General features: G+C 45.5%; 1 protein-coding gene across 12 annotated transcripts in view; it reads right to left on the bottom strand.

Annotated features, from left to right (window-relative positions):
- The window catches only part of prrc2b (proline-rich coiled-coil 2B), a 34,004-nt gene extending 9,376 nt beyond the window's left edge, over nucleotides 1-24,628 (bottom strand). For 4 of the 12 annotated variants that reach the window (XM_088940223.1, XM_088940218.1, XM_088940225.1 and 1 more), the window contains exons 1-21: nucleotides 24,451-24,594; nucleotides 15,039-15,212; nucleotides 14,610-14,790; nucleotides 14,013-14,115; nucleotides 13,687-13,750; nucleotides 13,198-13,341; nucleotides 12,479-12,795; nucleotides 11,949-12,076; nucleotides 10,910-11,070; nucleotides 10,476-10,563; nucleotides 10,123-10,297; nucleotides 8,851-9,184; nucleotides 7,830-8,023; nucleotides 7,159-7,363; nucleotides 6,800-7,019; nucleotides 4,554-6,578; nucleotides 4,040-4,224; nucleotides 3,629-3,744; nucleotides 2,649-2,790; nucleotides 1,896-1,975; nucleotides 924-1,112 (exon numbers count right to left, since the gene is read on the bottom strand). In XM_088940223.1, coding sequence (XP_088796349.1) covers nucleotides 924-1,112; nucleotides 1,896-1,975; nucleotides 2,649-2,790; nucleotides 3,629-3,744; nucleotides 4,040-4,224; nucleotides 4,554-6,578; nucleotides 6,800-7,019; nucleotides 7,159-7,363; nucleotides 7,830-8,023; nucleotides 8,851-9,184; nucleotides 10,123-10,297; nucleotides 10,476-10,563; nucleotides 10,910-11,070; nucleotides 11,949-12,076; nucleotides 12,479-12,795; nucleotides 13,198-13,341; nucleotides 13,687-13,750; nucleotides 14,013-14,115; nucleotides 14,610-14,790; nucleotides 15,039-15,153 — 5,166 coding nt within the window. In that variant the 5' untranslated portion in view covers nucleotides 15,154-15,212; nucleotides 24,451-24,594. Of the gene's footprint in view, nucleotides 1-923; nucleotides 1,113-1,895; nucleotides 1,976-2,648; nucleotides 2,791-3,628; nucleotides 3,745-4,039; nucleotides 4,225-4,553; nucleotides 6,579-6,799; nucleotides 7,020-7,158; nucleotides 7,364-7,829; nucleotides 8,024-8,850; nucleotides 9,185-10,122; nucleotides 10,298-10,475; nucleotides 10,564-10,909; nucleotides 11,071-11,948; nucleotides 12,077-12,478; nucleotides 12,796-13,197; nucleotides 13,342-13,686; nucleotides 13,751-14,012; nucleotides 14,116-14,609; nucleotides 14,791-15,038; nucleotides 15,213-24,450 lie in introns of all 12 variants that reach the window. The other 8 variants (XM_088940227.1, XM_088940229.1, XM_088940228.1 and 5 more) reach the window with 5 other exon arrangements.
- Nucleotides 24,629-24,841: the final 213 nt, after the last annotated feature.

Raw genomic sequence — 24,841 nt, 5'->3', positions numbered from 1 at the left:
CAGGAAAATTAACTCGAAATAAAGACGAGCTATACTGTCCATCCCACCATCTTGCAAATATCGCACATTAAAATGCAAAGCATATAAAACTGTACATGCTAATCTAAATGCAGCAAGCGGTTTTTATTCTTTCCCCACAAAATTAACAGAAATTAAAAAACTAAAAAAGTTTACTAAAAAACTAAAGGTTTACTGAGCACAATTTTAGGGAAACTGATTAATGTTATAAATATCATGGATCATTTCCTGTTCGGCATTTTGCTCCGTTATCTAAGAAACACGAAATGGCCTTCTGCTTAAAAGAACCAAGTGAGGTCACCATTGGGATGCCACATGCAGCATTTTAACTCCCCCACTTAGACCAACTCTCTAAGGCTACGTGTAGGATTAATGTTTTACTTGAAAAGATCAGTTCTTCCATGTTGACGAGGACATCCTGTTTCTAACAGGATGATTAAACCACTCAGCATAGCACCCTGACAGTAACATCACTCAACGCCAAATCCCTTGTCTTTTAGACACTTTTCAGGCGTCGGATGTTTTTGCATTACTTCATTGTTAAAAAAAAACCAGCTTCACAACCTGATGAAAAGAATGGTAGAGAAAATTACTACTCATAAGGGAATTAAATGATATTTTTTGAAGTTTACACGACCCATAAAGGTTGCTTTTAAAAATAACCACAGAGTCTTGCAGATACAACAAAGTACACTTTTAAACCGCAGCGGAACCCAAAATAGCTATACTCCAGCGAAGCAAGCAGATCAACATGCCCTCGGCCAGGAGAGAGATTTTAACAGGGGTGCCTGCCCTGCACTTCTGAGTGATTCTTTGGACAGTGGCTAAACACACACACTACTGTGGAGGTTAGCGGCCTACTGGGGAGGGGAGGGGCGGCAGACAGGGGAGCTGGTTAACGGCACCTTCTTCTCCATCTGCTTGGGTGTGAGGTCTTTGAGCCCGTCCTGTTTTGGTTCTGCTGGGGTCGACCCGTTGATTTCCTCAGGCTTGAGGGTGCCATAAGGGGAACTTCTCTGGGAGGAGTTGGCAGAGGATCCCTGAGACTCAGCACTCAGGTCAATCCCACTGTCAGTCTGACTGCCTTTAAACACCTGGGAATAGACAAAACACAAGGGTGCTTCAAATTCCAATTGAGGTGATAAATGTATCTTTTTTTCCCCCACAAATTGAGCAAAGTAATGCAAATTTAAAGATATTCAAATTGCTAATGTAATGCAAATTTATAAAAAAACCCAGATTTGTTTTTTTTTTAAACAGGAGATTGCATTACATTTTCTTTGCTCAATCTCATAGTGGGTGTAGCAGCTTTCTCCAGGTTGGGGGGTGGGGTGGGGGTGTACCAGCATGCTGAGTCTCACAGGATATCCCGTCACAGAAAAGGCCCATTCACCTGAGGCAATCAGCTCTTTAGAAACACTCTGGAGGACGGCGCCTCGGTCCCGAGAACAGGGCATTCATCTCCCATGGAGTTCTACTTTTAGATATTTGCAGAGCTCTTGATAACACCGTCAATGTATCATTCACCAGATCATTAAGCACGCATGCTGACTGCTGGGGCATCAGAAAAGATGAACTGATCAAGTTGCCTTGTTACAATGCATTTTCTACTACTGCTCCTAGAGATGTGCTGTACTGCAAAACACAAAACTGACTTCATTTAATACATAAATCACCTTTTGCAAAACTGAAGGACACTTTCACACAAGTGAAAATGCCTTTCAAGCTACATGTGACTCAGCTGCAGGTGCATTCATGATATAAGATCCACGCACAATGTAGGAGTTCACCTCCATTTCCAGAGGCACTCAATGTGGCTGTTATCCAATTTAAAATCTTTAGATGGGGGGAAAAAAATGGTCTAAAAATAACCATACCTCAGTGGAGCTTGGTTCTGCCCCAGCGTAGGATACTGGCTTTGTCCAAGAATCTCCACCAGTGGACTGAACAGAAAGAGCTGGGTGAAAAAAATTAACAATTTTAACAAAACGTCAGAATTTTTCATTAAACTATATGTATCAAGCTTAAAGCTTGATTTGATTTCTAATTATTCTGAATGAAATGTAGAGTATTTCTTTGTATTTTTACACTTAAATATCCAATTTACTTTTTACATGTGCTTGTTAAGGAATCCATCATTCCTAAGCAATCCTTGCATCAGCAATAGTCTATCAGCTGAGGTCAAAGGCGGACACGTAAGAAATTTATGTGACTCTTATGCGGACGCTATTACCACACTGGAACACCTCTCACAAAAATGGGAAGCTGTTCAATTTGAGTGAAGCTGGAGTCTACTACTACTTGTCTACTTGTGACCATGTATAAACACCCTTTTCAAAATATCAGTTTATTTCCATATAATTCTTTTAAAAAGAATTGAATGTAAAGTCACAATAAATCTGTTCTTCAAAATAAAAAATACATTCATTTAGAATGACTGCAATGATTAGGGTCATTTTCTAGAATGGATAAGAGTCTACCAATATAAAAAAAACTGCTATTTAAAAAAAATTGAACAAAATAGGGTTCTGTACTAGAAGTCACACTTTCAAGGACACATAAAATGGAGTGAGATACGACCCTTAATGCGTTACTTTCCAGTCTGCTGCTGAAATAATAATGGTACAAACCCGCACTGTTATTCTCCCAGATCTCAGTCCCCAGGTTGCTAGTGGAGAGCCCCTCTTCAACCTGATCCACTGAAATGGCGCCCTGCTTCTTTGCAAAGCGTGGAGGTATCTTGGAAGTAATCACCCTGTTTTTCATGGACACCTGTGCAACAGTAACAGCACATGATCATTTTGAAAGACCTTGTCTGCAGAAACATTTACAGACCGTCTGTAAGGAAGCTAAACTGAAAAGCTCTCTAGACTTGGAACAGTACAACCCAGTCAACATTTTAATATGGAAAAATCATTTGATTGGAAGAATACAAAAGTCAGTACTGAAAGTACAGACCTCAACTTCCATCTTTAAACATGCAAAAGGACTGAGAGCACACATCTGGCAATCTCAAGATAAAACTGGATATGGAAATAGTTCTACTTCAGCTCTGCCGCAAATTTTATTGCTAAGCTGAAAAGTGAAGTATTTGCACAAGACATGGAACATTAAAATTTCCAAATGCCAATGAAACTAGATATGTATCTGGAAAAAACAACAAATGATTGAATATACTACTTTTGAATGCATAATTCCACTTTCTGTATTAAACTAATGCCACCATAGGAGAAAATGCAGCAAATGCAGCATTAAAGCAATTTTAAATGGACGGAAAATGGTTTTAGAGAACTGTGGCTTTCAAAGATTGCATTTTTGTTTTTAAACTTCTATTCGTGTCAGGCTTTTTATAGTTATAACATCAGGCACCACTAGAGATATCAAACGTCATCAGAGGGTCTTTTTAATTCGCTTGCACCTGAACCATCAGCTGGAGAATTTATTAAAGATCCAGAGGTGATGCGACGTCACGAGTCATGTGCATCTCATGCTTTCAACTTAAAAAGCACAGCATGAAAACCAGACCTGTAAGAATGAGCTCAACTACCTGAACAAAAAGGAGGCTGAAACTAAAGGAACAGAAGCTAGAACCCAAAAGGTGCCAACTCACCTGTACCCCCTGCTCCTTCTTCCTGCGTTCCTCTTCCTGCTGACGCCGCTGTTTTTTGGACAAGATCTCGGTGAACCCCTCCCCACTGGGCACGGACACTCCCGTTTCATTCTCCACTGGGAGAGGAGAAAGCAGTTAAACCATTACTACAGGACAGACCCGGCAAAAGTGCTCCGAAACGACTGTACAAGGAGGTGCAGTGGCATTCCAGCGATCCCAAGCATTTACTGGGCCCTGCCACTGGACTCCTCGTCTTAAACATATGGCAAAGGCCGACCTGATTTATACCTTTTATTTAACAGGCACATCTTCTGCAACTGAATTTTTTTTTATATTTAAGTAGTAACATGAACAAATGTTTTTTGCAGGCATGTAACCAGCTCTATAAGTTCTGCTTTTGTTGGAACTCACTTTGGTAACTATTCAGGTTGTACTGAGGTGAAGAATCTGACTTGTCGCTTTTCAGTGACACAGGTTTCATTTCTTTCTCCGACTTTCTGCTGGAATGCTCAGAGGCGTTGTTCTGAGGAACATCTTCTGTCTTGACAGTTTGATCCACGCTGTACCCTGCTCCAGAGGCAGCTTCGTCTGAAGCCCTGTTTACAAAAAAAAACCATTGAAAGAGATCAATATCCACCACAATTCTGAAAGATTTAACTTCTGCAAAGGAAAATTTGGACGTTTCATTTTCTAAAAGCAGTTATTGGTTAACAAACTACTTTAAAAAAATACAACTCCCAACACTCAATGTTTAGAAAACAAGCATTTTATTGGCACCCTAAAGTAAAAAAAAGCTTAATATATGCAAATATTTTAACCCTCCCACTTTAATTATTAAAAGGAAGAGTTAAACTGTAAAATATATCTGGTCGGTTAAGAGCTCTAGGCCACCTTACGCTTGAATAAATGTCTTTAAGCAATTAACCTTTTACTGCTGGAGTGCATCCCATTCTGCCAGCTCTCACTCCGGGACGGAGTTTCAGCAGACCTGGACACTTTGTCCCCAAGTCCTGTGGGATCCCCCTTTCGGTTCTGTCTCTCCACGAGAGGCCTCTGGCTGGAGAAGCTGCGCTTGGAGAGCTCCCTCTTCTCCCCCGATCCCGCCTCCCCGTGCCCCAACTCCGAGGGAATCTCGCCCTGGGATAGGCCGGAGCGCTTCTCCCGCCTGTCGTTGAAGTCACTGCTCTCGGAGGCAGTCTCCCAGTCTTCGGCACCCTGCTCCTGGTGTGCCACGTCACGGCCCCGGCTCCCAGCGAGGTGGGGAACGCCGCCATCCTCCCCCTTTGCCCTACTGGGCCAGGAGCTGGAGAAGTCACCGCCGACGTGCTCCTCGCCGGCCCACTGCGCTCCCGTCTCCCTCTCCTGGCGCAGGCGCCTGAACCGGGGCGGCTTGTCCTGGCGCGGCGGTCTCCGGCGTCTCAGGGGCCTGCTGTCGGGATTGTCCCCATCCACAAAGTATTCCTCCCCGCCTCGGTCTTCAAATCCATTTTCAACGAAGGTCCCCGCGTATTTCTGGGAATATTTCAGAGGCTCCCGTTCCTGTGGTCTCCTGGAGAAGGTGTCCAGGACCGGGCCGTAACCATTCTCCTGGACCAGACCTCCCACAAACGCCCCTCCCCTGCCTCGCCACGTCGAGGGCTCTCTGGGTCCAAACCCTCGTCCGTAGCCGCCGGCGTTGGTGAGCCGGGGGGGCAGAGAGCGACCAAAACCTCTGCTAGCTTTGGGCTTCTCCCGAGACTCACTGCCACTGCTCTGCTCGTCCGTGTAAACCTTGTTGGACCTCCAGGAATCCTTGCTGTCCACCTTCCTCGCGTTGGCGGTCTCGGCGCCGACCGGATCCCCGCCGTTCTCGGACCCCTTCTGCCTGCGCCGCTTGGGCAGCTCCTCGTACTCCGAGGTCTCGCTCAGGGTCTCGCTGACGTTGCGACGCCGGGGCTTGCCCCTCTGGACGTCTTCCGGCTTGGCGAACTCGCGCAGGTTGCGGCCTCGGCCCACCCTCTGGCCATTGTAGCCCCCCCTCGAGCTCTCCCCACGGCCCCCTCGCCCGCCTCTGGAGCTGAACTCCCTGAACCCCCGCCCCCTTCCTCGCCCCGCTCCTCTCGCGCCTCCGAACGCCTGCTCCTCGTCTATGAAGATCCAGTTGTTGCGGCGCGGGGCAGGAGGATCGCTGGCGTCTCTGGGCTCCCTCGGCTGGGACTTGCTTTCCCAGCTGTTGTCTTTCTGCTCATCCTCAGCAGAGCTCTCGGGATTTTTCTCCGCCTTAGCGTATGTCGGGTACTTTTCGTCCACAGCTGCCACAGCAGGGGTAATGGAGTACTTTGCACCTAGAGGTAGGCTCAAGTCCCTTTTCTGCTCATACACACTAGAAGGGACTTCCTTCTCTTTCAGTTTGTAGGGGACAGGTTTCTCTTCAACTTCAACCTTAGGCTTTTCATTCTCCTTATCCTCTACTTTCAGAGCCTTGAGAACGGGCTTCTTTATTGGCCCGGTTCTCCTGGTCAGAGGTCTCCCAGTGGACTCCTGGGGCTGGCTGCTGCTGGTATTGGAGCTCGAGTCAGACCACTGGGAAGAAGGACCATTCTCTTTCTTCTGAAGGCCATCGTTCCTCCAAAAATCAGATGCAAAGGTCTTCTCTTTTGCAGAGTTATCAAACGCCTCATCTCTGGAACTGTCCTTTTTTTGCCTATATCCCACTTCTTTGGGCTCACCCTGACGCTCCGGTTTTAGATATTCAGCATCGCCTGAAAGGCTACGGTTTTGGTTGGAAGGTGCCAGAGCCTCGTTCTGTCTGCTTTCTTGGTCATGGACCTTCTTTTGGGAGGAACTGAAAGCCATCTCAGGCCTCCTGATCTGGCGATAACCAGAGTGGGAGAGATCTTCAGCTGAAACATCTCTATATTCCTCCTGTCTTTCTTCATAGGAGTCTTGCTGGGAACAAGTTCTCTCATTCCTGTACAAGACACCAGCACAATATTTTAAAACACATCTAACCTCTGAATTACATTTATTCTACAGTCAAGGTTCTTGCAGAGGTTTAGCACTCAGGTGTAGAATATCCCCCATCTTGACGGAAAACATCCATGCTTCTGTAGTGGACATCGAACCGCAACCACAAAACAAAAACCCGTTTCAGTCGAGACGCTCTGCAAAACCAACGGAGATTCAACACACCTGTCGTCGACCCTGCGCATCTCCTTGCTCTCGTGCTGTCTCTGGTAGGGGGGCGTGAAGCTCCGGGGTGGGGCAGGGGGGTAACTGTCCTGACCCCACACTGGGTAGGGCTCAGCGGAGGGAGCTCTCCTCTCCTGAATCACAGCAGGGTGGCAGCTCTCCTCCGAAGCAGAGCCAGGACTGTTGAGGTGGTCTTGCTGCATGACAGGTTTCATCATTCCTGTCAGGTCAAGGAAAGAAGAAACGAAATATGTCTGAATGCGGGAAGAACATCCAGGATTTGAGGGAAAACAGAAAACAGGTGTTACACGATGCTTTATCCCATCCAATCTGGCAATTCATTTTTGCAGCTAGGGTACCTGCAGAGTGGACAGGGGCCGGGTAGTAGTCGACAGGAGATCGTCCTTGGGCCATGCGGGGGTCCATGTACGGGGGCATCATCATCCAGCGAGGGTCGAAACCCAGCACGTGAGGAGGGTAGTAGCCGCGCTGAGGGTGCGTGGCACCAGGCTGGGCAGGGTGGGCCTGCTGCTGCTGCCAGTGCTGCATTTTATAAACCTGCTCCTGAAGAGAGAACCAAGGGCACATTCAATACAGCCACTCACACACACACACATCAACACGGAACACAGTAATACAGTCCACACCCAAATGTGATTAAAAGAATTCAAAAGATTAACTTATCTACATAATTATTTGGGTTAACAAATATAAATCAAGAACAGTTTTCTTTTGGAACCGCTTCTGCATCAAAGTGGTCATCTCTAACAACCTCTGTATTCCATAGATACTACCATGGGACCATAAACTACATTAGCTTTGAGGATCGTTTAATTCTTTCAATATCAGTTTAAGTGTCTTTATAACATCTGCTCCAGCTGACACTTAAACAAGGCAAAGAGCAAATTCTGGATTAAATTTTTACAGAAAACACCTGTTCCTTTAAACGGCTGCCAGGCTGTATTTTTCTCATCTGAAGGAGATTAACGGATTAAGGAAATGCAGAACAGAATCAATGTAAATCTTTAACCTGCTGGTGCTGCTGCTGCTGCTGCTGCTGCTGCTTCTGGAAGCGAGGCGGGAGTGACTTCTGATACTTCCCGTAGTCGGGGACAGGGGAGGTGGGCTCTGGACCGTCGTCTTCACTCCGATAGTTTGACCCCGAAGCCTCATCTTCGGCATAATCCTGGCTGGAATACTGCTCCGGAGGGACTTCCGATACTTCTTTCAAAGGTAAAGCGGAAAGTAAATACGGGTTTAAAATCAGAGTTTCATTAACACGAGAAAACTGTGCCAGTTTTAGAGGACTCTTTGCATCCTCTTTGTTCAAAACCTGTGGCCGGCAGAGGAATCCTACTCCATTGGGCCACCGAGCAAGGCGCCCTTAACCCCAGCTGCTCTGGGGATGACCCTGCGTTCTGACCCCCAGCTTCTCTGTGTGCCTGTGTATCTCATGGAGAGCAAGCTGGGGTATGCGAAAAGAAATTCCTCATGCAAGAAACTGTAACTGTGGCCAGAAATGTGATCTGATCTAAATCAGTTCCCACCTCATTTCATGCAGTCCTCAACAGTAAGGAACCTAACACTCGATTTATAATCGGCATTAAGAGGCACTCATTTACCTACCAGTGCCAATACAATACTGCAGTAAAGGGCATTTGCAATGGTTAAAAAGCCAACTGCAGAACACTGTAAAAACAGCCTCCATTTTTAGAAAATACCTGAAGCAAATGGTCCTTCATTTTTATCTCCAGGGTACGTTCCTTAAAAGCTTCCTCTGAATAAACTTTTGTCTTGGAAGGGATCAGGCCAGTGTAAGCAGGCAGCGCTCACGACTCAGAACCAGAACTGCATTTCATAGAGCAAAAATGTGAGGTAACCCATCGACGCGAGAAAACCCGAAGAACTTTCTCTGATGGACACGAGCAAGCTTTGTTCTCAAGCTAGTGTTTGAAAACTACAATTATGTGAAGAGCACAGCTAAGCACAGAGGTCAGCTCGGGAAGCACAAGTAACCAGGTCCAATATTAACCTCAATCAAACCTGCTTACCTTCAGTGCCATACTGCCAGTTCTCCTGACTGAGCCTCGAGTCTTTACTGGGCGACGGCGGCTCCTGTGTGCTCTTGCAGTCCAGCTCCTTCGGGTTGCACTCCGCCTTCTGCACCTTCTCGCTCTTCCCGAACTTCTCGTCCAGCTTCTTAAGCTTCTCGGCGCAGGCCGCCAGCCTCTCCTCGCGGGCGCGCCGCTCCTCCTCCTCCCGCCGGCGCCGGGCCCGCTCCACCGCCTCCGAGATCTCCGGCGACACGAACTTCCCACGCGGGGCCGGCCTCTCCTCCTTGTCCTCCACGCCGTCTCGCCCCCGGACAGGGGGCTTCTGCTGGACCTGCGCAGGTGGGCAACGGCGACACGGAGCTCAGACAAGAGCAGCAACCGTTACCCCATCAGTACATGACCAGCTCTGATGCTGCTCCATTTCCATTCACCCATTCTCGATATGCCCATCTGTGTTATCTTGTTAGCCGGCAGTGATGAATTCCACAACTCCACACCTCCCAGGGGAGGAGGAGGAGAAGGAGGAGGAGGAAAGCGTGTACAGACTCCTCCAACCCCAGGCCATTAGTTCTGCATCGTGATGGGGTGCACGGCACCGCACCGGAGGTTTAGGGCCTGCTTGAACAGTGACAGGGAGGACCGCAGAGACAGCTGGTGTCTACCTGTCCTGCCATCAGGGGAGCTCATCCAATTGTACCACCCGCTTTATGAATCTCTGCCAATCCCTGTCACCACCCAGGCGGATCTTCAACCCATGATCAGGAGACTGGCAGGAAAGATTGCTCTCCCACTGACCTGTTTCATAACCATAAGGTATTTGAACAGCTCCCTTCCCAGGGCTGCCTTACTGCTTTACCAGTATTCCTAGTTATACGTGCACCGTCTTGAAGTCTCCTGTCCTGTTTTGTCTGCATACTTTTAGAATGTTATGGCCGTGCCAAGCACACCAGAGTGAACACGTACGTGAAATGCACTTGGCAAATAAAGGCGATTCTGATCGAGTTCACCCTGTGCTTGTGTGAGCACCTTTAGCAGTTGAGCTACTCCACAGACGGCTCCTTAAACGAACGTCCACATTAGAATATTCAGTCATACACAGGTTAATGCAATCAGTCCATTTATTCAGTATAACCAGCAACAGAGGAGCTTATTTGCCATACATACATTTACAATGGGATTCTTACGGAGTAATTTAAGAAGCAGCCACTGGAAACCATTAGTCCAAGAGGTACAAATATAGTTAAAGGCCTGAGGTCCCCCCATGGTTACCTGTGCTTCAGGAGGGGCGGCCCAGCCGTTGGCCTTCCTCTGTGGTTGGGCATCTTGGTACCTGTGGGAGCCCCGTTCATTCCACCCTGCTTCCTCCTCAGGGGTCTCCCTGCTGTACACGCCGTCCCCTGAGCTCAGAGAGGACTGCCGGTCACGCCTGAATTCCCAGTCGTTCCTTTACAACACCAGCATGAGACAGAAATCACAACACGTTAAGCTACTCAAATGGGAAAAAAATTAACACAGCAAGCTAGGAGAGACTATTCAATAAATTGTAGGTTATATCCCAGATAGGTTAAACTAGATGCTGCACACACAAACTGATCAAATAGACCTGAAAAAGTCAAACTAACCACTTGTTGTTCTTGTCTCTACAAGAGTGATCGTCTTCATCATCGCTGAACTTCAGCTTCTCGCTGTAATCCACTTCCTCGTGGAGACCTGCAGAAGAAGCCACCTGAAATCAATTCCAGCTTTTCAGAACTAAACTGTGAAATCGTACATTTGCAGGAACTGTCACTGGCTTGAAAGTGAACATCTTAAACTTAAAGAAACTTAAATACCAGAAAGCAAAATAAAAAAAAATCTTCACACCCTAAAGTGTTACCTGCATCAAAACACAGCATTTCCAAGCTCTACATGCAGCACTAACTGATCCTGTATTAACCCCAGACCTGTTCCGGAGCACCGGGTAGCAACTCAAGTTGCCTTCACCCTTCTCTATGACTCTTCCACACTGCCCTCTCCTTGAAGCAGTGGGCTCAGGCTAAGAGGGATCTCCGCCCACCTGCCCAGCCGTCATCGCAGTCGTTGTCCAGGTCGTCCAGGTCCTTCAGGTCCTCGGGGTTGATGATGGCAGGCCTTGGGGCCCGGTCGCCGGGGCGCCTGATGGGCCGAGATGAGCGAGGCGGCCCGCGGGCGAACCGGCTGTCCTTCCGGAGCTCCCCGCTGCGGGAGAAGGAGAGTCAGACTCTGGCTGCCACCCACAGCAAACCCACACCCAACAGCACCAGAAATCCTCACGCAGGCGCCCTGAAAACCACCAACATCCTACAGTTCTGACCGGTAACTGAAGAACGTCCTTCAGAAGAGCCAAAAAACCTTATCACCTCAATTTGAGAGGAACTGCAGTCCCAATGTTTTCAGAGCTGTTATTAAATCTCAGTGACAAAATTAATTCATCGACGTTATACAAAATTTTACGAATTTTGAATGAAGCACAAAATTGTGAACACTGTGAAAGCACCGTAAGTGCCTGTGTTGTCACCTAGCCCTGGACTCACTATGGTCGAGAGCGAGAGTTCACGAGAACTGTGACATGAAATGACCCTTCGAGAGAATAAGTACAGGTTGTGCAAATTTCAAACGTTCCAAGGTGATATGCATGCCAAGTTAACAAGTAGTATTACTTTTGTCAACAGTCTCAAAGTCAAGAGCAAATGTGTTTGTATTGGAATAAAAAAAGATGTCTTCACAAGCCTGCATGTTTACATATCACTGGAAGTTCTGTTGCCTCGTTCTGAATCTGACTTTGGTGTAGCACATACCAGGAAACTGTCTAATTCATGGTATAAATTGGAGGTGTTACAAGTTACTGCGTGCATTTACTTTTATTGCGGTTTGAAATGCCGATTCTCTCCAACCCCAAACTATAAAAATAGCGTTACAGTTCTCCTTTAAATGACAAACTCTCACTCCTTTGGCTCCTTACAGCGCTCCTGCACCAAGAAGCACAATGGGTTGCCTGAACCATTGACGTGAATAGCACACCGATTTTAGGATTATCACCGATTTAAAGAACGACAACCCCTGCCGCAGGCTCTTACTTCACGGGCTCGACAGGCTGGAACTGCTGCCTGAAGGCGGGCCGAGCATCGAATCGGACCGGGGCAGCAACGGCGGGGGGGCCACGCTCAGAGGAAGCTGGGGAGTCCCGAGACTCTTTGGGGCACATCTGCAAAAGGGAAAGGCGTTACCTCTCGCTCCACACGTCTGTACACTACTGCAATGTTCACGACAGACTTGCTAATACATCTTTAAGGGCTGCCACACTAACAGTCCCACTTCCCAAGGAGACCTGCAGAGGAAACCAGTCTCACGTTGTGGCAACTTTGTGATGACCAAGTAAGAGTTCTGCATACCAACACAAAACATTCTATTTCTGCTTGTACGATTCCACCAGTGCCCAGTTTTCCCCCAAAATAAAGCATATCAGGGCCAAGTCTATTTCAGCCTACTTTTGAAATCTTCCATGTGCAGAACTCTCATCGGCTTGAAACCGAAAGGGAATTGATCCTTAACCTGGACAAATTTGAATACCACTTGAATACCCCCCCATACTAAAAAGATGACTTACAAAAGCAGGCAGCATGTCATGGTAGGTCGTAGTGGGGTGGTGTTGTGGTCCCAGGTACTGAGGCGCTGGCGTCGTGCTCCTCCGGGTTGGCTGTACGGGGCGGAGGCAGGGCTCCTTGCTTTCGGAGGCTGGAGCAGCAGCAGCAGCAGCAGCAGTAGTGGTGGTGGTGGTGGCAGCGGCGGAAGAGGAGGAGGAGGAGGAAGGGGGACCTGCCTCACCTGGGCTGCTGCTCTTCCCCTCGGGCTCGGGGGGCGCAGCAGACACAGAGGTCACCGGGTGCAGGTTCCTCCCACCACCCTCCCTCCAGCTCGTTACATCTGCAGAACAATGAACAAGGCCGCTTGAGTGTGATGAAAACTGTGGCACTACTGTTGCTCTCTCACTTGAGAGAATCAGAACTTTCTGACGGAGAAGCTGCTCCAAAGAGGAACCAACATGCCCCACAATACATACCGTCTCCAGGTCAAAGTTCAAGGTCTCTCAAAACATCCGTCTCTTACCAGTACTAGTCGTCTTAGTCTGACGCATAACTCTTAAGTAATAAGAGCACTTCAGCAGGAAAGCACTGGAATTGACCAAATGTGGGTGAACAAACGCCCATGAAAGAAGCTTATGTGAACCAAATGCAGCAACACATACAAGTGTACCAGAAGTGCACCAGTCCTCTGCCACACTGCTTCCCTACAGTTTAACTGTCACAGGCGTGGTGCGGATCTTACTCTGCGGGCGGAGGCTTGGTCCGGGCCCATACGACAGATCGAAGGCGCTTCTTTCCTTGCCAGCCTTGTCCTGTTCTCCAGCTGCTTTCAACGTCGGAAATTCCTCGTGAGAGAAGGGCTGCAGTCGGTTTGAGGCCTTTAAACCTGCAACCGCACAAGAGCAGACAAGGTGGGTTCCACAGTCAGAGGATTTTACTGAAAACACCACCTTTATGGATCAGTTTGAAAAAAAGACTCAGGAGGAGCGGATTGTGAAGCCTACCACACTTACGATTAAAACTAAACTACCCAGAATACGTAAATGCCAAGATGCGGTGCACTGATGATGCCAAGGTTTACATTTCAGGCCATGAATTTTAATTAATCCCAAAACTACAAAGCAAATATTTACATGAAGTAAACTGGATAGCTAACCGCTTCTCACACCTCACTACTGGTCGTTTATGGAAAGTGCACAATCCAGTACTGAAAACCTGTGAATCCACTGACCATCTTGTTCTACCGCCTTTCCGTTCAGCTGTGCCCATTGCTTTGGTCCACCTGTATTTGTGTTCTGGAAGAGAGATGTGGGAGATTTAACAGCTCAAGTTTGAAAAGGTGCACATAAAAACCATCACGCACATCAACTGCTTGCTTGCTTATTGAAATACATGGTCTACATGTTACATACATTATTTTCACAACATGAGCTAGAAGAGCCTCACCCACTCAGCAGCTCAAGTGCTCTTATGACTCACTGTTACAAGACATGCAGAAATAAAATGGCCCAGGGCTAGAAGGTGGGTCAACGAACATGAAAGACGGCTGAAACCCACCTCCTGGCTGGCTGCTGGTGTCGGTTTCTGAAGATTGGAGACAGATTTCTGCAAAGCCGGCTGCTGCTGCGACTCCTGCTGCTGTATTGTTGATGCAGTAGAACTGGAGACGAAACAAACAAAACCCCTTATCAGGCAAAAGCATCAGAGAACTAAAACAAGATGTTGCAGAAAACCCAAAGGATGCAAAAACTGCATTAGTGGGAAAATAAGTCACATTACCTAGTAAAAAAATCTAGTACTACAGTAAAAAGAACTGCATCCTTCTCTGAACTCCTACACAAGCCCACACACTCACATTAACAAAGCATCCCATCCCAAGCTTTCCTCCCACACACCACTTCGGAGATGGATGAGACCCTTGGATTAATTAGCTACTAACTACCTGGCTATATTGGTTGGACAGTCCTCCCTGCTTACATTAACCACATTTACCACAAAAGCTGCTTACAAAACTGGGCAAGCAAAACCTCAGCCTCCCCAGCTATCCCATTCTGCAGGAAGAGAAGACCTAGACCTGGAGTCTAGGAAGCCCGCGTCAAGAAAAACACACCAGGACATTCTAGGCTGCGCCGATTATGGAATTCACTTCCCTACCTCTTTTGGTCTGGTTGCTCCTGCTTGTTTGCCCATCCTGTTCCGTCTTTGGGCACAATAATCACGTTAGGATCGTTTCCTTTGTTTTCAGATTTCAAGCTCGGCAAGTGAGCAGGGGGAGGCATGCGCCGGGCAACGGCCACTTTACCAAGACTTTGCAAGCCATGTCGAGGAACAACTGCTGGCCAGAGGGAGAGGCAGCGTTAGAGCCTTCAAGCGCCACACAAGACGCGACAGGGGTGAAGGAAGACTGGGGGAAAAGCTTAAGCAAAAACAATGTCCTTTATGCATTTCTTTTCTCCTCCAAAGTCAATGGCAGGTCTTCCCACAGACGTAAGACAAGGAGAGAACAGTTTTCAAGTTAAACGAGCTACAATGCACAGGTATCAAGATAAAGTGGGAATCACTGAAGGTGCTAACAGCTCTTACCTGTAGTTTTCTGAGTTTCTATTGACTTTCCCTTGTATTTATCAAACAGGCTGAGAGAGGAGTACTTGCTTTTCCCATCCTTTGCCTTGGTTATTTGCCCCAAACGATCGGACATTGCGATGTAATGTCATCGAGTATGGAAATTTCTCTCTGCACCTCTCCCTATATGCCTGTCTGTGGGGAGGAAAAAAAATACATTGATACACATTCACCAGAAAATAAGCAGTCAAAAATGAGAATCAATTTGCGATCGTGGATGATTACTGCAGCACAAATTGCATAAGAACTCGCTGTTCAAACTTTCATGAACCTAGAACCTTTCTTAGAGAGGGGAAGAAAAACACTCTCCGTGGAGACAAAGTATCCACTAGTCTCGAACCACAGAAAACAATGGCTTCGTCTGACGTTTAATTTCACCACCCACTTTCAAGTGAAATATGAAATAGTTACAAGAAAGTGGAATTATAGCCTTAACAGAGCCTGAGAAACTAGGGATACAAAATGATGCATTTTCCCTGCTGTAGGTGGGCTGAGACAGGACCTAAGGCAGTGATTCACCAAACCATCCCAGTTAATCACAAAGAATGAAAAGAAGCAGAAAGACTGCATACGAAGGCAAGAGAGGAGAAAGGAGACGGGAACAAAAGTTTATGCCGTGTGAGGACCTTGCTCCGATCTGTTTGAAGACCAGATTCTGGCTAAGTGACCTGAACCTTGTTATATAGAGATATCTGCCCTTTTCATGATCAGGCGACTGATTTCTGTTATTGTGGAATCCTAAGGCTAAAAACTCTCTCCTGATATATGACACCTTTGTAGAACAGGGAGAAAGGTCCCATTTACATTTGGGTATCCAGGCTTCAGGAAGGGAGATTTAGCTCTGGGTATATTTTTATTTCGGACGCAAAGTGGATTTCTCTTGTCGGCCTGCTGAGGCTTTATATAGGATTTCAGGTTGCATAGTTAGCATGCTGGGTATTCTGGATCGAAAAAATGTTGGCCTTCCAGATTCCTTGTTATGCAAATAGTGTAACTGATATAGGCGTTTTGAGGTAATGTTGTGCATTGTCTAGTTGTATTATTGAGTTCTGACACAAAGAACTTGTGTCTCAAATTATACCAGCAATCCTATTTACATCATGATTTTATATATCCAGAAAAAGCACTATATAAGCACAAGCAGTTATTGGTATATTATTAATACCGAAAGGGAACTAAAATCACAATCCGCAAATTTAGTTGCTGGAGCTTTACTCTGGACATTAAAACTTGGTTATTAAAACAGATCATTCCAGTTTGTCATCATCTTCCACTGCCACATTACTACGGCGTTACCACCATGCTGGATCGGACTGCTTTCATGTGAAGGCTAGAATGCTGAAGCTGATAGATGCACATGCACCAGGCACCTTTCATAATGCCAGCCTTTCCTTTTTGGTGTGGTTCCAATGCCTAACTGTCCCCTTGTATACTAAAACCCCCATACAAGTTCACCAACAGTGCGTGCCAGTGCCCATCTCAGATGTGGCATAATGGTGAAAGAGAAAGCCTGCTTGCCAATGTTAAACCCACATATCCTTATAGTTACATTATACTGTCCAGCCCTAGGAAAATGGCTTCAAACCAAGGGGTCAAAGGATCTAGCCATCATCTGATACCCTGTGACAATAACATTATAATTGAAAATAAGCCTTGAGAAAACAATATTGAAATGTTTTCCATTCATATAAATTTTCAAGTGTAAGGATATCTAAAAAAAATGGAAAAACACAAACTGATCAATTATAAGCCTGAGGAAAGTACAGGCAAGGCTTTTACACCAATAGCAGAACATGGAAATCATTCTGGAAACTGGTAAAAAAAATAGCTACTGATAGTTCAGGATCTCCTGACATTTCAGCAACATTAAAGCACTAATGACAAATTAATTTCTAGGCAGTAACAAAAACTTGGTAGTATCTTTAGACTTTTCTTAGTTTGCACATGTTAAAAGGCATTGCTTCTTATAAGAAAGCCAGTGAACTTTCATCCAAGCTGAATAAAGTTAAAACTGTAAAGCTGAACCTCGTTTTGCTTTTGGGCGACAGCCAGTCTTGCCTCTGAACCCAGACGTTAAAGTGTTCTGTAGAAAGGGGGCCGCCCTGACTGGCCACTCACTGTTTTCCCCGACAAACATCCCTGGAAACGTTCTTGAAGAGGAAATCTCAACAGGAAGTTCTAAACGTTCCTTACAATGCAAACAAGTAAAACTCTGATAATTCTGTTCTGATATCTTCTAAGTGATATTTACACTTTTTGCACAGTGTAAATCATTTTGGGATCATCATGACTAATTTAAACCTCCATGCTACAAACATATTGGTAAATCACCAACTCGATAACTGCAACAATCATTTTCAGATTGCTAAAATAATTGAGAAATAAAACATTACCTACCATGTTACAAACACAAATAAGAACTAATGAAGATTTAAATAAGCAAACTCATAACAAAGTCAGCAGTATTAATGATGAAATATTTTTTTACTTCTCAAAATGAATTCTAAACCGCATCAAGGAGGACCACAGCAGTCAAGACTCCTGCCAAAAAAGCACATCATGTAACTACAAGAAGAGAATATCTGATTTACGAACATGCAAATCTATAAAACAATGTAAAATATTTGATATTGCACCAAAAAAAATTCAGGATAGAGACATAAATGCAAACAAATCCATCTTCCACTGCCCCATTAAAAAGGCTGAAGAATGAAAACTACATCCACACTGACTGCCGAGGTGGAGCAGGGAAGCGCAGGGCCAGGACAGGAGGGGTCACTGGCCAAGATCAATAGAACTGCTGTTGCACAGCAGGGCTGCTCAGCAACACCACGGGCCGTTAGAGCCAACTTGTTCTTTACAGTACTACCCGAGTTCTGGTATCCATGGGATTCCAATCTACTGAGACTACAGTTTAATAGCACTTCACTCTTGCTTAGCTAAATCAAAACATTTTTAAAATGGAAAAAAAAGGCGAAAATACTCATTAAGGATCCAGGGTTGCATAAACCTATACAAATTTATCCTAACAGCAAATGTGAAAATTCACAAATGAACCAAGCTCACGTTTCATTGTGATGTTTTTCATGTGCACTTTGGCTTGTAAAATAGGAATTCTTCGTAACATGATCGCTGTGCCACACAGAATTCTCACAAAAACAGCTCTTAATTAAAAGCCATGTGCAATTTTGCTTCCACCTTAAGAATGCAATTCAGAACCCCTCCATATTCAACTCCTTTGCAACATCCCACTTGCTCATATTACTCCAGTAGAAAATAGGGCAGTAGAGCTGGAAAGCTCAGGTTTAAAGAAAGAGCTACCTCAGTAAACAGAACTGAAATCTCTGAATCTCATTACTACAAAATCAAATATGATTTTAATTCCACAAACGTCAGTGGATGTCACCACAGGACATAAACACAACAATCCTGAACAGAGAATAAACACAGGCTGGTTCATCATATCAACCTCTTCTCCAACTGAAACCAACACCACTTCACCCAGAGCTTCCAGCTGTAGGGGGTTCAAGACCACATGAAAGTGCCTCCAGCCCAACTGATGGCAGGAGCTTCAGTCTTGTACCAAAGAGCAGTGCTCTGCTCAGCACAAGGGCCAGAAAAGACAGCACACACAGTTCTTCAGAATTTGAAATTTAGCACAGCTGTTCATTTAGTACTGGCTATATTCTAGCAATTGCAATGAATTACCTGCCGTATGGGTAAAAAGCATACAGAAAATAAAACACCTGCTGCTGGTTTATAGCTATCTTAGGGTTATGACAGCAAGTATGCAATTGTATTAAAAAAAAAAAGATTAAGACAATCACATGAACTGCATCCTAACTGCAATCACATTTCATTTTTCCCTTTCCCCATTCACAATGGCTAAGGCACAGAGCGACTGACACACGTGCTCCTTGACAGGAGCCGACTGCTTCAGTAAGTGGAGTGACCACTCAATACACTGCTGCGAGGGTCAAAACAATAACCCAGCGAATCACTTTACACTGCGAAATGTTCCGTCTTCATAGGGAGAAAGTTTAATGAGAAGTTCTCAGCGGATCTAGAACAAGATAGCTGCAGTGAGTTTATAGACATCTCGAGTTGGTAGCTTAGGAGAGCCAAGTCAAAATATCCCACGTTAATATAAGCGTTATAGATGGCACTACCCTGAGCAGACATTTCTCTAATCCTGCACTTCCTGTGCGCAGCTTTTTTATGCATTATGCTTTTGAAATCTGCAAATAAATCTGTTGTACACGATCTGTGATCAGTACGGTAGCAGGTTAGCGACTGTGCAATATCCTGAAGAAAAGAGTAGAAGGGTTTCATGCAGGCCTGTCCTATGGAACACTGGCAGCCATCGTGCTCTAGCAGGCTGGGTTAATAGTGCGCCAAAGCAGACAGCCAGCGAGTTTGCATGTTTGCGATTTTGGCAAGATGTGCCACCATATTGCGTAACAATCCCATTTATGACCATGTTGTTTTGTAAAGCAGGACGCATTCATAAAATAACATCTGATAGGATTAAAGCAATCAAAAATCATTAAACCCTGCAGGAAAATAGTTTGTATAGAATTTTGATTGATAGTTTGATCGAACTTTGGAAGTTATTGGAAGACCAGGGGTTTAGTCATAGAATCGGTCTAGAGACTGCAGGATAGGAAGCTGCTATAGTGAAACCACATGAAATTAAATCCTACATAATTTATAGGGCTTTTCCTTAATTATACACAAATAGCTCACGTTGGAAAACATGACTTACAAACCTGACAATAAGCTGCAACTGGGAAAAAAAATCATTCCTATTGAGCCGCTACAGAAGAGGCCTCATAACTCAGTCTCTTGTGGACTTTTTGTGAGGCTTCAGTCTCTATTAGATGGCACAACTGAAATGTTTAGAGACCAATATGCAATGAGCACTGCTCCTCACCACAGCTCGCTGCATTACAATAGATCAACACTTACATCTGCTTCTGTAAATATACAAAGCATGTATGCAGATCAGGAACACCTAACTTCAGTCTTGAAGGAGTCGCCATGATTACAGGGTTTCATTCCACCTGACCACTACCTAACTGATTTGTCTTAATTGGACCAACCTGACACCCACCAGTGGTCCAGGTGCTGGAGGCAGACCTTCTAGACTGCAGTCCTCCAGGGAGGAGCTGTGCACCCCTCAGCCTGACCTGTTAGAAAGCACTTTCCTCATTCTTTTACGAAACCACAATCCCCGTCACGCAGTCTGTTAATACCCATTACACTTTTCTAAAACCTCTGCAAAACGGAAGTACCGAAATCGAAAGCTGCAATGATGAAATAAAAGCACAAAAACGTCAATCGCCAGGTAATGACATGATTGATGTGTGGTTAACTAAAGGGAATGCTTTGAGATTTGCATAGACTTCAAATACAAAACATCTCTGGAAAAGATGTCAACTATCCAACATCTGTGATGATAAATCAAAACAAAATATATCCCTGTGTAAATGATGACAAATAACCAGCAATAATCAAACAAAATCACAGCAGGCCCTCGCTCCTCATGTTGCCAGATAAGAGCAGGGGTAAACGAGATGAATGAGACAGAAGTGTTATAAATGTCACATCAATATGAAACATGAGCTCTACCATAATGATGTCAGGGCAATCTGCAGTGAAGCACTTGGAAGACACCTAAATCATGGCGACTCCTGGTGTGGAATTCCGTACAAAGAACTGTTTTCAGTTCACAGAACAGCAGCAGGGGGAGTGCACAGAAACTGTATTCCAGCGAAAGACTAAGAGCTCAAAATTAAACTTTCTACAAAGTCTGCCACAAAGCCTAATTAAAGGATATCACTTCCTCACTCCAGCCAGGTGGAGAAACTCAGGTCTCTTCTTAAAATGAACTATCCCACGTCCACTGACTCACACTGATGTTTTTCTGCACACTGCCTGTGCTGACTTTTATTTAAATTATGTTATTTAACTTTGTTGTTGTTGCTGCAAAGTTTGGTGCTTAATGTCTATGTACTGGAGCACACATGCAAATAATAATTTCATTGGTTCAGTTTATTTGTCATATACACGGGTGCAATCATAACTCAAGACAAAGTGACCCTAATGAGCATCTTCTTTCTGCTGCGCTATTTTCAACCACAGCACCAAAGAGATCCCCTCAAACAGAGCACCTGCAGTAGAGGTGCATGAGGACACTAGCTGCTCCAGCAGCATAACAGAGAATTAAGCTTCATAAAAGCAGCTCTCACACTTGACTATCCCAGTGCCTGTATACCTCAGCCACAACCTGAGCTGATTACTGTCTGTGAGCAGAAAGCTCCCCCTCTAATGAGTCAAATACACGTTCTAAAGTGATAAGGATTTGGAGAGCATCATCCAAAAAACTCCTGACTTGATGCCCTGCAGGATTTGGAGTATCACACTTCTGCCGTTTGCAATCAGCACATGTATTTACATTCACTTTCCAAAACACTTTCAGAAAAGATCCCGAGGACAGTCCATTCTACGGCAGCCTGAAACACAGTAGTTTTCAAGCAGCAGGGTATGTGCATAAACGGTTTGCAAAAAAATTGGTTAACATGTCCAGGTGATAATGACATTAACAAGCATCAGCATTTGACAATACCTCCAAGGGTGGGGATTTAAAGATCACATTTGGGAGAAATCTGAAAGGAAGGTGGTAATTAATCCTAAATTTTGCAATCCATTCATCTGTAATATTCTGTAGTACATCATAAATGAACCAGCCAATAAACATTCAGAAGGAATGGCTTTGTATTCCAGTATGAATTATGGGATGGTATCGTTGTGATGACACTGCTGTCTGATGTGAAGTTGCTCTCAGACAGTTTTCTGCAAACTTTCCAGAATACAACCTCAGTACATATTAACACTGGTAAAGGACACTGCAGTGGCCTTCACACTACAAGAACTTGTCCGAAATCCATTCTCATTACAAAATCTTTTTTGAAAAAGGTGTAGCTACTGCAATTAAGGAAGGGTTTAGGAGAATCCTACAGGAAATTAATTCCTTGACATGGAGCACATGCTTCTATTGTCAAGACATTCTGCAGCTCAGAGAAACCAAGAAGCCTTTACTCTTCCAGGAGGCCTAAAGGTCCCTGGAATTGGAGGGGTACGTGCTCTAGCAGTGCAATTTGGACTGCACACTCCCTTGTTTTCCTGGCTGTTGCATCCCTATAGACAGCACTCAATGTATACTGTCAATGTATAAACCCAGAGATTCTACCAAACCCTTGAACAGTGTGTATAAACAGGCTACAGGGTCTGAAGCAGCAGCAGATACACTTATCTATTTGTAATTTGATACATTTACTTAAAAAATATTAAAAGGCAGTAAAGAAGCAAATCCTGAAAATGAGCCCCTTACAAGTAACTGCTTAATAAAGTTCAAAGCCATTTCATCCACAAGTGACAGAAGCAAGGTCTGCACTTAAGAAAAAGGATTTGGACCGCTTCTACAGAAAAATGTGGGGCTTGATTCTCACGCCAAAATTCATTCCTCCTTAAATCACAGCAGGAACGGCAAAAACGGGGTTTTTGAATGAGGACCACTGAGCATTTCAAAGTGATTGCAAATTGGCAGCTGTACTGCTATTTCAGGTATGTACATAAAAAAATGGTTTCGTGCGATGTAAAACAAATTCTGTTACAAAGCCAATAACCCCAGGCACACCAACAATACCAATGCCACAGTATCCCAAACCGCGCTTCTATCCCCGACAACTGATCGATTCCTCGCGTCTCCTGTTCCACCCAGACATTCAAGCGTTTAAATGCTCTGCTTCTGAAGGAAGAACAGCTTCCTTTCATTCACACCTATGCGCTATGCCGAGCTGTTCAAGATTGACACGCGCTGCATTTACAATAATTGTTAATTTAGATGAGAAATCCTACGAGGAAGATGTAAAAGGGATTAAGGAAAACGAAAAAAGTTCCACAGCAATGTTTTATCTTTACGGCGGAGATTAAGTGTAGGATATCCCCGCAGCAAAACAGATGAAAGGACGCTTATCTTACAAGCCTGCACAAAACACTGGGCTTCCAGACTCGACATTTTGGGTTTTGCAGCGAAGGGGGGGGGAGGGGGGGGAAGGTGTTACAGTATCGCATCTTGCCAAGATGCAACAGAAAACCTTTGAAGGCAGAGCCTTATTTAATCCTCCCCGAGATGCACAAAACCCTCTTCCATTTTAGTTGAGAGTAAATCTGGGCAAAGCGCAGGCTGTACACAAAATGCACAGCTCTTAAAAAATGGTCTCTTCGCTAGACGCCAACAGACACGGTATACCAACAACAACAAAAAGAAAACAAGCAGCTGCCTTCATCAGTTTCTTAATCGCCCCGTACTAGAACACCAGATGAACTGGACCACCCGTTTAAAGATGGTTAAATCTTTAAGAGCTGCCTAAAACCTGAACTTTTCCCCAACATCATGAGCTACAAACATAACGCCACCGCAGTCGAAATCGTCAACACTCCGGTAGCGATTGCGCAAGGAGAAATTGGCATCGCGAAACCGTCCCCGTCTTGCAAACAAGACGAAACCACACAAACTCCACCACAGCTGAGAAAAACAACCATTTTGAGACCATTAACGGATAACCCATTTCGTGCCTGCGACTGTTATCCGCCGCGACAGCCGAACACCAGAGCCGCGGCCTAGGCGTCCAAAATCAAAACACACCGCGGCGGCAGGCGGCCGAGAGCCTGTGACGACCGAAAATTAAACCATTTTAACGGAAACCTATTCCGCTAACCGGTAGGTTATGTCGGAAGAACACCACTATTAACACAAAATGTCCTGAAAAAAAAATCGCTGCCCGGCTCTTTAAACCCGTATTAGTCGATTTAAGACGGTTCCCTCAATCATTGTAAAAAAAAAAGAGATAGCATTTTATCAAAACGCCTTATACCGTCTTTCCCAACGAAAACACGACATATTGCGTTATTAAAAGACTATTTTCCCTGCCCTGTGTGTGAGAGAGAGATCCCTCTCGCTAGACGAGAAATCAACGATGCCCCCCCCCCCCCCCGTCCGGACTTGTATTTTTTCCAGTACCCTGCGAGTTATGTAAACCCTCCTGCTGCTGCTCGGGGGGGGGGGGGGGGGGGAAATATTGCGCACCAGAAGAGAACGGGGCAAATAAATTAAAGAGCGGGGGCAACAGGGCAGCCGAAATCAGCCGGTTTCCCCGGCAGCCCGGGTCCGGAGAGGAACGGGGTGAGGGAGAACAAGGCGATCAAAAATGGCCGCTTCCCAGAACAAAGCGGCGGCGGCGGCGAGAAGCGGAGAGCGGAGCGGCTCCGGCAGCGCCGCGCAGCCCGACAAAACCCACCCCAAACTCACCGTCTTCACCCACGAACCCCGCTTCACACCAGACAGTAGGTTATCTTGCTCGTAAACGGGGCGATTTTTAAAGGATGGCTGCGGATTGCTTCTCTGTTTGCTCCCTCCCCTGCGCTGTTTCGGGTTGCTGTATCTGTCGCTGCTGCAGGACCAGCCCGGCCTGAGTTATCCTCGCACTGGACTCGGCCGACGGCCCTCCCCGCCGGAGGGAGGCTCAAAAGCGACAGCGACCCCTAGGGGCGCCGCCGAGAATCTCTTCTAAACGGGTAGGTCCTTGCTGGTGACCGAGTACCCTAAAAACCGTGCATGGGCTGCAGTCTTTGTGCCTTTTTTTAATCTCAGCGTGAAAGTATACTCAAAACAGGTACAATTAAATATTCCGTTCGATGTG

This window comes from Atractosteus spatula, chromosome 23 (genome assembly GCF_055471065.1).
Source record: "Atractosteus spatula isolate fAtrSpa1 chromosome 23, fAtrSpa1.hap1, whole genome shotgun sequence".
In the NCBI taxonomy this organism is placed as follows: domain Eukaryota; kingdom Metazoa; phylum Chordata; class Actinopteri; order Semionotiformes; family Lepisosteidae; genus Atractosteus; species Atractosteus spatula.
The sequence above is the reverse complement of the archived record's forward strand: the minus strand, read 5'-3'. Positions and strand labels throughout refer to the sequence as shown.